At 36.6% G+C, this 15,246-nt stretch overlaps 1 protein-coding gene across 3 annotated transcripts in view; it reads right to left on the bottom strand.

Moving 5' to 3' along the window:
• C6H18orf25 (chromosome 6 C18orf25 homolog) overlaps positions 1-15,246 on the bottom strand; it is a 61,559-nt gene that overhangs the window by 22,383 nt on the left and 23,930 nt on the right. Inside the window, exon 3 of one of the 3 annotated variants that reach the window (XM_039544419.1) lies at positions 9,885-10,500. The exons of the other annotated variants lie outside the window; for them this stretch is intronic. Within the exon in view, the coding sequence (XP_039400353.1) occupies positions 10,040-10,500 (461 nt within the window). The 3' untranslated portion in view covers positions 9,885-10,039. Of the gene's footprint in view, positions 1-9,884; positions 10,501-15,246 lie in introns of those variants that run through there. 3 annotated transcript variants of the gene reach the window in all.

Genomic DNA, 15,246 nt, shown 5'->3' with positions numbered 1-15,246 from the left:
AAATGTCCCTTACACTTTATTTTGAGGGCTGAGGCCCAGACCCTCAAAAGGGATTTAAGCTCTTAAGTCCCATTGATTTCAGGGACCAAAGAAAAGCTCTGTGAAACTTGAAAGCGTCTCTTTCACCAACAGAAATTGGTCCAATATAAAGATATTACCTCACCAACTGTCTCTCTAATATCCTGGGACCAACATAGATGCACCACCACTGCAAATACCCATTTCAATTGAAGTTGGAGCACAAGTACTTTGAGAATCTGGGTCTTACTGCATTGGCCTTGTGTTGGTTCTCTGCACAAGGGCAAAGTTCACCCAGACTGGAGATTGAGGGTGCTTATGAAGCTCTTGCACTAGGTTAGGGCAGCCTGACAGATGTGACTCAGCTGCAGCCAAAATGGCACCCCAAAACTGGCACAGTATGAGATGTCCTGGCCACGTCCCCTTTCCTTCAACCTGGCTCTCTTTTCCCAGAAGAAGTGGGAGTTGCATAAGGGCTCCCATAGTGGCTCCACACCACTGTTGGATTCCCCCCGCCTCCTCCTTACAGGCCAGTTACACCAGCTTTAGTGCCAGTTTACACTGGTGGTGCAATGCAAAATTACAATATAGCACCAGAAAAATCAGGACATCAGAACATAAGAACGGCCATACTGGATCAGACCAAAGGTCCATCCAGCCCAGTTTCCTGTCTGCCGACAGTGGCCAATGCCAGGTGCCCCAGAGGGAATGAACCTGGCAGGTAATGGTGCCCCCTAGTTCTTATATTATGCGAACAAGTAAATAACTTTTCCTTGTTCACTTTCTCCACACCACTCATGATTTTATATACTTCTATCATATCCCTCCAGTCTCCTCTTTTCCAAGCTGAAAAGTCCTAGCCTCTTTAATCTCTCCTCATATGGGACCCATTCCAAACCCTTAATCATTTTAGTTGCCCTTTTCTGAACTTTTTCGAATGCCAGTATATCTTTTTTGAGACAAGGAGACCACATCTGTACGCAGTATTCAAGATGTGGGTGTACCATGGATTTATATAAGGGAAATAAGATGTCCTGGCCAGGTCCCCTTCCTATTGACACTAGGAAGGGAATAACAATGAACTTTACTGAAGAAAAATTCTGTTTTCATTACAAATATCCTTATGAAAAGGATGAAAGAAAATTCAACACTCTTTTTCCAGTTTTTTCACAAGAATTAGGCTACTCTTTCAAAGGAGTGGATTGAGTAAAGGGAATTCAAAAGGCACAGAGTTATTAAAGCAGACTCTGGAACAATCAGAAATGATATTCCACATGAGAGAAACAGGAAGATTTTTAGTCAGCTGACAAAAGCTAAACAATTTTTTTTCTTTTTAAAAATCAGACTTATTGAGACTCAATTTAGGAGAAACGCTTAAAAAAGCTAAATTGGTGGAAAGCTTAAATCCATGATTAATGCAATAAACCTGGGAAAGACAAGTCTGAAAATTAACATAAATCAGCAGCAAAATACAGCTGTTGACATTTAATATTAATGCAAAAAAGAGACCAATTTTTTTCCTTTCAAAGGCAGAGGCCATCCCTGGCATAAAAACATCAAAGGTCTGAGTCTGTTCTCACCTACTCTGATGTAAATCAGAATTGTCTACACAAGCGTCAATGGAATTTCAACCAGTGTAAAATCAGGCTCAGGCCTCAATTGTCAGTTTTTTATATTTTTTAAGTTTGCAATATAGTTAGTTCACTATCTCACTCATGTTTACTAAATCACTTATAGTGCCTCTCTCCCTGCTGGTTCCCAAAACACTTTGGGCCATATTCAGCCACCCTTGCTCTCTAAGTCCCGCTGAAATGGTACTGAGCCTGAGCAAGGATGGCAGAATTAAAATTTCAGTCTTGGGTGATGATTGTTGTATATAAAATTCAGCCTCTTTGTGATGAAACCCAACAACTGTTTATCGACACATATAATACTGTAGGAGTTTAGGACTAACTAATGCTGTAGGGAGAATTTAGGCACTACATGTTTATATATAAAACTGGTAGAACAATCTCTCAAAGTGCTTTACATCAGAAGATCTCAAATCACTTTACAAAGGATGTAAGTATCATTATCTCCATCTTATAGATTGGAGAACTTAGGCACACAGCCGTGACTTGCCCAAGGTCAACCAGCAACCAAGCTGGGAATAGAAGGTTTCCTGAGTCCTAGTCGATCGCTCCAATCAGGATGCTGGGATAGTTCTAAACAGTAAATTACTCATGGTTAAAAAAAATTAGCTTCCAAGTATTTTCTTGAAACAAAAATTAAAAAGGGTGACAAAGTAGAAGGAGAGGCACTCTTATCCTTATTGGTTTGCCATTAACAGACTTCTTTTATTCTTGCAATACAGCAATAATTTTGGATCTTAATCATGGGTATTCATAATGCTTTGTAGTATTTGAACTGCATTACCCTACAGAGGTTTAATTTTTTGTATCTATCATGTGAGGAGAATATTAAAAAGTTTAAAAGAAAAATCCCACAAGAATAAGGCCAGATTCTGCTCTCATTTATATCTAGTATAAATCCAAGGTAACTTTGTTTACATCCATGGAGTTGCACCAAAAATTTTAAAAAGTGGCATTTCATAGATTTATAGTTTAAGACCAAAACGTCATTAGAATCATCTAGTCTGACCTCCTGCATAACACAGGCCAAAGAACACATAACATAGGTTATGCTTAAGAATATTGCCCTACATGACTTGCAAAATTAATTTTAGGCAATATATACTAATAATGCCTCTGACACTCCATAGAAGGCTTTTTTTTTTTTTTTTTAAGAGTTTGGACTGGATAAATACTTTTGTTGTTTAAAAAAAACAAAATATAAGCTTGATATTATTCAAGACATTAGTCAGAACAAGAGTTTCGCAACACATGCATGGTTCAAGTGGCAGTGAACCAGACTAGCTGAACTCTAAAATGACTCCCAAATGAGAGGAAAAAAAAATCTTGCCCATTGTCTATAATTTAATAACAAGAAACATTTTATTACTATTTATATTTATTCATTCTAGGTTACAGTAGTTACATTTCAAAATGTACAGGGTTAGGCAAAAGATACACACTGTGAATACAATAAAAACAATAGTGAAACTACATTCTCTCTAAAATCATAAAGTGAACAAAAATTACTATTGAAATTAGTGTTTTTCATATTTTTCCTTCATTTAATAAGATACTTAATTTAATTTACATCATGGCAACAAAATCAGAAGAAAAGTAGAGGAGTATCTGTTATGAGATTGGATTCAAGCTCATTTTAAGATACTATTCCCAGATGTTCAAGCTTTGTAGAGAAACATTCATACTTTCAGGCTATTTGATGGGTAGATGGAAAATATCTTTTTTTTTTTGATAATACACAAGCGATAAAGTCACTTAGTTGTGCTCTGAATAAAGGCACATGGAACATGGCTATGTCCTAAAGATTCTAGGAAATGGTGCATATTGTTTTACAGTGCATGTTTATCTTCTGATGGTATGTTCTGTTTCTATTGTTATTGCATTGTGAGCTAAACATTACAAAAACAATGTCCAGGCACTCTAGCTGGCCAGTCTAAACTTCCATCTGACCTTTTGAGTCCCTTTCAGCCAAGGAAACTATTTTCCATGTGCCCTCATTTTCCCAAGCTAATACTACATGGGATTAATAGAATTTGTAAAAAAACACACAGAAGTGGGTTGGTGACTTCACTTTTTGCTAGGTACTGTCCACCTTTATCAATCAGCCTGAATATTATACAGTACATATCACACAGCACTCTCATTCTAATGATTTCTTATAACTGTAGTGTCATGTTGCAGACCTTTGTTATGCTGAATCTAATCAAGCATACAGTTAGGAGCCTGACCTTATTCATGCAAATGCCCCATTAAGGTCAATGGGAGTTTTCCTTGAGTAAGAACAGCAGGATTAGCTCCACCATAATTAAAAATAAGGTTTAAATACTGGTTCCATGGAAATCCACCTTTTTCCCCACTGACTTCCATGAAACCAGGATTTCACTCTGTGTTAAAATGGCCAGTAGAGACACACAGTATGTGATACAGGAAAAGACAATATATAGCTTTAATAAGAAAATCATTTAAATAAATTTAAGGTTGTAACAACTGCCACAAATAATCCCAGAAAATTTTAGGTTCAGATTGATAATCCATCCTTAGCTTTAGCAGCTCTGAAAAATAACCAAAATATTCCTTTCATAGACATTAAATAATATTAGACAAAAAATAGTATTTCTGACAATCTTTTTTACCTACCATTGTTACAAGTCACACTGAGGATCAGTATAAGTGAAAGGTATTGGGCAAAATGTTATTTTTCCTCTATTTTCTCAGGGCTTGTCTACACTTGAAATGCTACAGCACAGCGCTTCAGTGTAGACAATACCTACACCGAAGGGAGGGGTTCGCCTGTCACTAAGTAATCCACCTCCACAAGAGGTGGTAGGTAGGCTGATGGAAGAATTTTTCCATCAACCTAGCGCAATCCACAAAGAGACTCAGGTCGGCTTAACTCTCAGGGATATGGATTTTTCACATCCCTGAGCGATGCATCTAGATCAACCTAATTTTCTAGTAAAACGCAACAAAGAGTCCTGTGGCACCTTATAGACTAACAAATGTATTGGAGCATAAACTTATGTGGGCGAATACCCACTTCGTATTCACCCACGTAAGCATATGCTCCAATACATTTGTTAGTCTATAAGGTGCCACGCGACTCTTTCTTGCTTTTTACAGATCCAGACCAACACGGCTACCCCTCTACTAATTTTCTAGTGTAGACCAGACCTCAATTTCTTTACTTTGACTACACAAAAAGTGCTGTCAGATTCACAGTTTCATGCTTTCACCTGTAGAGTCCCAATAGCCAGTCAGTTTCAGGTATTGCACCTGACCAGAGTCCTTCTGTGAGTTGTGGGTTTACTATCACATTTTCCTATTTATTTTAACAAAAAAATTCACATGTTGCTTTGTGACTACACAAACAGGGAAAACTATCTGTCTCTTTTAAAATGACTAGTTTTCAACTTGATGATGTGTCTCTAATAAAATATCTATGAATTAAAATACTAGAAGAACTCTTCCAAAGGCATTCAGCTCATGTAAATGTACGTTTAAGGAAGTTTACTGGTACTTTATGAACAAAGAGGCAGATTCAGGCCTTGGATGTATGTATGGACTTCTCCTACTAACTTCAATTAGAGCAATGCAAAAGTATCAGAATTCAGTGCATCACATGAAATCATAAGAGTTCTCTCAGCAGTATCATTGGGCATGTCAACCATTTTTCAAATGTGCCTATCACCAGTATATCAAGATGCCTCCTTTGGAGCTCTTGCTGTGTATAAGCAGAACAAAGAGGGTAGACCCTTCACCTGTTGAGAGACGTACTGATTTAACTGGGACTCTATATGGAGGCAAGAGTCTGTTCACACAGATCAGATCTGCAGGATTGAGGCCAAAGGATGCATGTTAAAAATGCATAGCCATTTAATTGGTTTTGTATTTAAATTTAGTTTTTGTGCATTTACAGCAACCATGGCCACATGTCAGATTTTAGTGTCTTACCCAAATTAACCCTTTGTCAAATGTGACTTCTGAAATCAAATGATACTTTGAAGAGATAATAGAATAGAATCTAATAGCATAAAGTTATCAGTGTATTAAAATTAACTTTTTAACCAGATGTTTAAAAAATTACCCTCAGGTGAAGTCAATGTATGACAAATTTCAGCCCAGAGTAAAATGTTTAGAGCTAAATTATGGAAATTGAAGAATATTAGGCTACCTTGCTTTAAAAATACTTTTCCTTCAGTCCTAGAGACAACTATTATGTTTTATAACTCTGGACTTCAGGGTAATGTGTTATGTTACAGTTTATTACACTTTGTTTTGCTGTGTACTATTTTAAAAAAATCTAAAATATTTTAGTTATAAACATTTTAAAATAGGACTCTAACGTAAACAATATATAATTTATAAAACATTAAACCAGTGTCAAACTATCATTTGTATGCTAAGTAAAACAGCAACTCTTTATTTAAATAAAAGACTTGTGTAACAAACTAGTAAAAGACAGGAAATGCATACCAGCCAGCACATCCTTCTTCACTTACCCCATTTGTGGGGGAGAGAAGTGGCTCCAAGCCTCCATAAGGAACTACAGGAAAACTTGAGCCTGCAATCAACTGAACTCCAAATCCTCTGAGATTTCAAAGGAGTTCTACGCATAGACCAATTCCAGTATCTGAATTTTGAATTTCCTGATTCATCAGCTTGACACACATCCTCAGTGGCATTTAAATTAAGTGAGTGTACAAAGATTTAAGTTTCATTTGCACTTTGTTACAAAAATCATAAATGAAGTAAATGTATTTCAAGTGCACAGAAGCACCAATTCCTAGTTCCTGAATTTCCAGTTATATGTGTACTTTCATTATTCACATGCATAAATGTCAGCAGTATTTTAGGTGTCTTTTTTCATTCAAGATTTTGCATAAACGAGCATATAAAATTTAATGGCCAGTTCCTCATCTGGTTTTGAATAGGCACCGTTCAGTGGAGCTATGCCAGTTTATACCAGCTGACAATCTGTCCTAACCTATTTATTCTTTCACAGGATTCTGTAAGACTGAGTAATAATTTTCTTAAGAAACCAGAATGTTTCTTTACTCCATTCTGAAGCAAAAACCATAGGGCAATCAAAGCCAATCTACACTCCAATATGCTGTTCCCCCAACATATGCAGAATTCCTATTGGACTCTCCCACAAGTGTATTTAAACACAACAGTTAATTAAATTTCATTTTTAAAGGCAAGGCTCATACTCTTAAAATAAAAAAGGCCAGACTATTTTATTAGCAGGACGTCAAGGTGGGGGCCAGACCTTATATACTAAAATTTCAGCTCAGAGCAAATTTTAATTCCCTGAAAATATTAATTTCAAGTCAAAATCTTTGAAAATGGTAGCTTACAGCAGAACCATGACAACCTTAACTGCAGCTGTATGCCTATACCACCATGAAATAAAAATACTTCCAGTTTTCCAGAAATACTTTCAAACTGTATAATGCAACCGAAGTCCAGAACTTCATTGAGTTAAAAAAAGATGTCAAGTGCTGGCATAAACAAATACAAACTCAACACTAATGTCAACGTGAAAAGGTCAGTTTTCCTGTAGCACATCACATCTTTTTAATTCATGATCTAAAGCAGCAAAATAGATACTTTTGTTTAACTATACAACCAAAATGATTGCATATTTTCCAGGAGCATAAAAACAGACCATTCTTTGTCTCAAATATCATATTTATACCAAAACAATGCAAGTGGAGATCCCCGCCGCCCCCCACAGGAGGAATATAATCCTTGAAACCAGAACACAAGCTAATAGGCCAGATCCTCAGCTTGTATAAAATGACATTGGATTTTAGTTCAAGGAAGCCATACTGACTTATGCCAGTTGAAGATCTGACTCAATATGTTTTGGAGGCAGATTGAGCAACTGACCAAACTAAAACCATTTACACATTCCAGATATTTTAAGTATTGTGTAGTTCATATGTGGAAATACTGTTAAATTCTACATCTCTAATCTGAAACATTTTCCTAACAATCAACTGGCTGCCTTTGAACTAAGCTACCCTAAAAAGGGCACCATCTTAAAAAGCATCATCCCATATGCATCAAAATATGTATGTTCCACCATTATTATTTTCTGATTTGTTAACATTCACAGTAATTTACAAGGTAAAAATCAAGTAACGTTGGTGGTGAAAAGGTTTTTTGAAGCAGAAAGAATATTTTTGTTGTTGCAGGTAGTAACCAAAGCTAGGAATGCTGTTTATTAACACTTAAATTCCAAAGGTCAGTTTCAATAAAAAAAAATCCCATCCAGCTTCAATGCAAAGATTTTTTTTCCAAGGTTCCTATGACTTACACAAGGCACAGAAGTTAGAGAGAAATTTAATTGACTACAACCATTGCAAAGTTATTATCCAGTTACAAGAGAGTTCTAATCAGTATATAAAAGTCTGTATAACAGAGATGAACAAATTTTGCTCAACTCTTAAGGCAATTTGTTTTCAAATGCCTAATTGCTCCATTTTTTAAAAAAAGTAATGTTTCAGAGCATGCTTAACATACTGAATAAGTGACCCTGTTATATATAAAAGAAACCACTCACTGCTGGAAGCAGCTTTTTCATGCACGGGGAAAATTGTAGAGTTGTCATGCTTTAAATATGCTGCTCATACTATAATTCTAAATGTTTATATTACATATATTAAATCTATGAATACTAAAGATTTTTTTAAAATCAGCAATCAATTTTCCCTGAAAGAGCTTAACTTTTAAACAGATGAGGACAAGTTTGTTAAACTGGCTGGGATAGGAAAAATATTTTAAAAACTCCATGGTTACTTTTATTTTTAAAACAAGTTAAAAAAGTTATTAATGTAGGGCTTGATCAAAAGGCTACATAAATTGATCAATTCCCACGAACTTCATCGGGCTTTGTATCAGGCCTATAGAATACACAATGGTATTTTTAACTGGAAGAAAAAGCTTTACTGAAATGATGTAAATAAAAATTCATAAAGCCACCATCGTTTAAAAACTGAAATGCTAAGAGCCCTAAAAGACCTGTTCCATTCTTTTTACTTAAAAGACATCTAGGTAGAAACTTTTAATTCCCATAATTACAGGTTTGACTTTATTTGCATTAGAAACATCTCACCAATACTAAGGGATAATAAACTATATAAAAGTATACTTTTGGTAACTAAGGGGAAATTATTCTCTTATGAAGGCCCAACTGTAAAGGCAACAGAAAAACATGTATTCTGGCAATGGTGAGAATTAGTTATTTCTATAATATATAGCTTAATCCTAATTTAAACATCAAAATTTTAAGCCTGATTACTCAGAATAACTAATTATCAGTAATAACAATTAAAACAAAACTCACACAGTACAGTTATATTATTTAAACAAAACTAATGCTATGGCATTCCCAATCACAGGTAATCATTTCAATGGCAGTCAGAGAGGTGGCTCAGAAAATGCTCTTGCTTTAAGATCCACAAGCAAACAGTGCATTAAGTCCACCACAGTGTTTACCAATCTGAATGTCAGACATTCGTTTTAAGTTCTTCGCCCAAGACTCAAATCTACCTACAATCTTTGCTTATCTCAGGACTGACACTGCTCTTTTTATTTCAGCATGAAAGACATAGTTTGACCATAGACATATACACACACACACAAGAAATCAATGTTTTGTGTGCATATATCGCACACACACAAAATTGTGTGTGTATACATTATATATGTATGCAAGCATACATACAAAACTGGTGCTTCCCCTAAATATGAATGTTGTATGCAACATGGCAACGTCATTAATAGAAGCTCTTGTGAGAAAATTAACTACCAAATGGGACATGAATATCAACTATTGAGCACATTCAGTATGTATAGCTAATCTTTAAGGTAGGTTTATTTACGACTTCTGCCAAAAGAGGAGGAAGGAAGGTCAATATGTAGACAAGTTTAAGCTGCAGAATTTAGGTATAAAGGGATATTTAAGTATGTATTAATTGTTATTATGTAGTCAGGTTCACTAAGATTCCTTAAGTCTTTAAATTTAAACTTGTATTTCCCTATATAAACTTTTTGGCATGCAAGAGGAACATACAGATGAATACACTGATTGCTTCAACTATAACAAACATAGCTCTACCATTCCAAGGGTATGTAACAAGGATTCTAATTTACATCTTGCCAAACGCTGGTGACAGGAGGTTTTTGTTTTGAGTTTTGCATGTGTGCTTGTGTATGTGTGCATTTTCCTTTTTTTTTTTTTTTTTTTTAAAACCACAAGTTTTCTTTAAATAAAACATTTATGGCATAATGTTAAAAACCCATCACAGAAAAAAAAATACTTGCACGGAGAAAAGCAAATTTTGTTCTTCGCACAATCCAAGGTAATGTCAAGATTTTAAAGACTAAGTTTTTGATTGATTCAAATCATGCTCTGCAATATTCCCATTCTCTGGAAACACAGCTGGAAAATTGTTATTAAAAGTCGCTGGAAACTCTAATGTAGCGTCAACATTTTGATAGCTCACGTAAGAATTAAAGGACTGCTGTGGAAGTACTTGGCTATCAGGCATCTGCATGTATGCCCCTGACTGTGTGGTAGGGGGAATTCTTTGGCCAACTAGTTGCATTTTAGGTTCCCTGGGCTCCAGTTGTTGCTTGCTTTCTTCATCTGTGTCAAGACGGGTTAGCTTTTCTATCCACATGCGAAATTTCTCCTCTGTCTGCCTCTGCATCTCGGCAAAGCAGTTCATGGCCTCTTCCAGGACATTGCCTATGCAGTTCCTATCCCACACGGTGCCCCTGTCAAGCAATCCTGGAATTTCCCTGGTCGCTCCTCCAGATCCCCCAGCACGACTGTAGCCAGCTTTAAAGACATTGAGGCCATTTGATAAGACAACGTTAAGTAAGAACATTATAGTGTTTATTAAGGCATGCTAACTCAGGAAACAGTATAAACTTTTCTAACTATGGCCAGATGGATACAATATTGGGAGACCAATCTGCAGCCTCCAAATTAACCAGAAGCATTTACTTCAAAGTAAAAACCCACTGGACACCAGAGTTATTACTTCAAGTCCTTGGCTTTAAAAATATTTCATTCTAGATTTTTCTGGTAACTCTGCTGTCACAATGTGCTTGTAGGTTTTGGGACCCAAATTTAGTCCGATTCCCACAGAAACTTTAGATGCTTTCACTGTTGATTCAAAAATCAAAACATTGTACAATATTTAATGATATAATGCATACCTCCATTAAACTGCAATACAAAAATATCAGATTTTAATGGATAAACCTCAATATATACACATTTTACTTAAATAGTTAGCCCCACCACCACCAAGGGATGGGTAAACACACACACACCTATATACATAACAGAGATAGAGATTGATACTAAAATTGTACTGTTTCAAGTAGCAAAACCCAAATTTTAGCCCTGTCAGCCTTTACTTCTAAAACAACACTGGACACTAAAGGAAGAATAAAATGTCACCAACCCCCCCCGATCTTGCATGTAGTATGTAAGTAACACCATGCTGCTATATGGGGAAAGGAGGAATGAAACAGTTTGTTTCTGATGGCAGGGAAGACTAACCACACCACAGGGGTAACCCATGCAAAGCCCAAGCCTGCCCAAATTGATATCAGTGGCAAAACTCCCTTTGATACAAATACGAGCAAGACCTGACCCTTATTGTCCACAGTATCAGAAAAATGGCATTTTGTTTCTAGGAGACCCTCTTTCCTGGGTCCAGTGAGAAGGAAACTGCTTGCTCTCCCTTCTCAGTGAGGTGCTAAAATGACTGTCATTGGAAGGGTCAGAAACAATCTAAGCAGAGGAGCTCATCTCAGATTATTTTAGCTTCTAAACACAAAAGAAAGGCAGCGGTAACCTATGCTTTGGTGTACAAACTCCTCAAAATGCCACCTCAAAAAGACAGTAACATGAGGATCTGAACCTGTATGAGGAAAAGTCAACAGCGTATACCCAGAACAGTTACGTTGTGCTAATACATAAAGGGTTACTTTATTTAGATGTTTTCACAACTAGACAAGGATCACATTAAGCTATTAAAAACAGGTAATTAACCAACAGTTTACATTTAAATTATTAATATTTACTAATAAATACATTTAATTAAGTGACTTTTCATGCAGCTAAATTTCTGGAAGAGTCTGTTTGGATGTTTACAATTTTTTTTTTATTTTTTATAAACCTAATGACTTGCTATAGGGATATGGGTGTCCTAGTAAACAAAAGTCATTATTGTTTACAAAATCCATAGGCTATCATATCTTATCAACAACAGAAAATGCCTTAAAATGCAAAAAAAATCACTGGATGACCTAGACCCAGAATTTATTGATAATGAGATACGATAGTAACACATTATTGGGGCTTTATCTTTTATAGGAAATTACAGTGTCATTTAAACAATACATTCTCTTTGATATGCCATTTAAAATGAGACATGTAGAAGAATCCTTAAGTTTTGGATAGTTACCAACATTTAAGACTATTCTGTTCTTATTTTCTATTAGCAGCAATACTATAGTTAAGGGTCACATGGCATTTCCACTACGAGCCCCTGTTTTAAGGGCTTATCACTCATCTGTTTTCATATTAAACAGGCTAAAACTCAGCATTCAAGTTCTCTATTCAATAGCAAACTGCTTTATAATATTTAGTCTCAATTGCGTGGGCTGCATTTTATTTAAAACAAGGTTGTGATTAGAAAGTATAATTTAAAATGGCATCTTGCTCAACAGATCTGCTTCCTGTGCGTATATTCAGGGTCACATCTATTTACTCACAAAACTTACATTTTCCTTCTTTTTACTTCCAAATATTACTGCAGACCAATACAATAAGAGTAAGCTGAACTCTATTTATGCTTGCTCATCAAGGGCTTGATCCAAAGTTCAGTTAAACAAATGGGAAACTTCAAAGGGTTTTGGATTAGATCCCAACAAGCTGTTAACTAAGTTCTAACTGCCCAATCGTTTTTTAGTATTGGTGATGATGGGTAAGAAATAACCCAGATTGATGTTCAAAACCCTGGGATGAGTTTGCAGGGTTAGAAGCTAGAAAAAAAAACATGCTTTTTTAACTTGTCAGCTGAAGGAATTTGATATGATAGCTGTTGAGACACAAATATGTAATCCTACGTCATTTTTAAAGAGGCACTATTCAGAGTATAATTACACTTTACCTTAATAGTAGCAGCAAATATATCAATCAGTTTGAAATACTTCTTTTGCACTTCTAAGTAAAAGATGATGTATGATTTTGTACATGAAATTTTACAAGAGGCTTGTTTGCAACATGCCTCAGTCAATCTTTCAATTTTATTGGCAGATTTGCATGCCATAAAGTCTAGTTTCAAGGTGCTTTTTTCATGATATTAAAACAACAACATTTATCTAATAGATCTCTCTGCAGTCTAAACTTTATAGCTTTTGAATTTGGCTAGGACACCAAACAGCCTTGTAATCTTTAAATGACCATAAAGAGATCAGGATATAAATACTATGCCTCATATGAAACATAGCAGCTCCAGCAGAATAACATCCCTCAGTACTGCACTGGGGCAGTGGTTTCAACACTGACTTAGAGATTAGAGCACCAGCTACTGAAATCACCAACACTGTCTATCTACAATAGCTTCCTCTTATTAATAATCCTTCAATAGCCAGCAAAGAGTTGCTGTTACTCATCAGGTTTCAGAGTAGCAGCCGTGTTAGTCTGTATCCGCAAAAAAAACAGGAGTACTTGTGGCACCTTAAAGACTAACAAATTTATTTAAGCATGTGCTTTCGTGAGCTACAGCTCACTTCTTCGGATGCACTTCTTCTTTGGATGATGTTACTCATCAGTTGCTGATAAGCAGAAAGCAGCAACCAAGAAAGGAAGTTCTGCTGGGGGCAGCAGCCTGGATGCCAGGGCTTTCCATAAGGAGCAGGGGTGCTGGGACCCATGGAGCCACACAGTCTCTCTCCCTGAGCTTCCTTCCCTGTGTGAGGTCCCCTGGTATGGCACAACCCGGAGAGCACAATGGTAGGTACCGCAACTCCAGCATCCAGGCTGCAGCCCCTCCCTCTTCCTGCTACTGCTCTGCCCACAGCTCCCCCATCTCCTGTGTGAAGGCAAGTTTAAGAGGCTGAAGCTCCAGAAGGAACTGCTAGGATGTGGTGTATTTTTGCAGGGCTGCAACTGGAGAAAAGAAGTCCCAGCACTACCTTTCCAGCCTCACAATCCTGCCTGCAGGGGTACTCTGCGCATTTTCGAATTGATGTTAATAGGATGGGATTGGTTCCTAGAAATATGTTGCCATTAACTGGAAGTTGCTAATATAAGGATAGCTATTAAGCGGAATCTACTATGTGCGTTCTTTAGGTCTCCCACACAAGTTACAACTAGGATCAATGTTGTTTAATTTATGAGATCTGGCAAGATCAGTTTAAGATGGTATGCTGCATCTTGTCCCTAGCTATTAATAGTGGGGGTCTCACTTGTTGATACACTAGCCCAATACTTTTAAGGAAAAATTGCATACTTTACAGCAAAATCTTTCCAAACAGACTATTAAATATATCTGCTCTTGAATAATCATTACGCAAGCAGCCAACCAACCAACATCACCAGACAGGCACTGCAGTGGAACCCCCAAGGCAAGCGGAAAAGAGGCCGCCCAAGAAATACCTGGCGACACGACCTTCAGGTTGATAGCAAAAAAATGGGCTATACCTGGAACCAGCTAGAGCGAATGGCCCAGGATAGAAGACTATGGAGATCTGTGGTTGGCGGCCCATACCCCGGTTGGGGTGACGGGCATGAATGAATGAATGATGAATAATCATCCTCGGTTACTCTTTGGTTAAAATTCATTCCTTGGCAGAGTGCCAACAAAAGACCTAGGCAGGAAGCTTAGGTGAAATTGAAATGGTTTATATGCTTTGTGCTGGCCCTCTGCACCAATGTAAATTGCACCATGTGTTAGAAAGGCCTGCATACTAAGCATACTAAAAATCCTTATGAATATACAGGTAATTTACATACATGAAATGGCAACTTTTCCAACTTTAATATTTCAGCTTTTAACAATATTCCCCCATATATTAGCCTAAAACATGGATTAATGCTCTTTTTAACATTCAAAACTGTTTTTGACTTATAGCAGCGCACAATGGTGTGTGGAATAACAATATTCTGTTTTTATAGTTTAAGAAGAGTCAAATTGTTTTAAGCCAAATACTGATTCCTAGGATCATTTTGCATGCTGAGTTTTCTTCATCCGGAGCCAGTTTGTACGGTGAAATTGGAAATCCACAAAGAACAAAACCCTAAACAATAATAGAAGGGCTAGTGGAAGCTGCTGTATCATATTTTATCAGTGCCCAAAGTGAATGCCATCATGTATCCAAGGATTGCTTAGGAATCTTGTATTTTAAAGCTTGAACATCAATATTGGCATACAATAGAGGCATCTTAATTTGCATGAATTAGCAAGCCATTGTGGTTTACTGTACTGAAGCCAAATTCAGTGCCCACTGAGATAAAATTAAAAGGTTCTCACTAACTTCAATGGGTGTGGAATAGTGCCTATAC

This window comes from Mauremys reevesii, linkage group 6 (genome assembly GCF_016161935.1).
Source record: "Mauremys reevesii isolate NIE-2019 linkage group 6, ASM1616193v1, whole genome shotgun sequence".
Classification (NCBI taxonomy): domain Eukaryota; kingdom Metazoa; phylum Chordata; order Testudines; family Geoemydidae; genus Mauremys; species Mauremys reevesii.
This window is presented reverse-complemented; position numbering and strand designations above follow the sequence as displayed.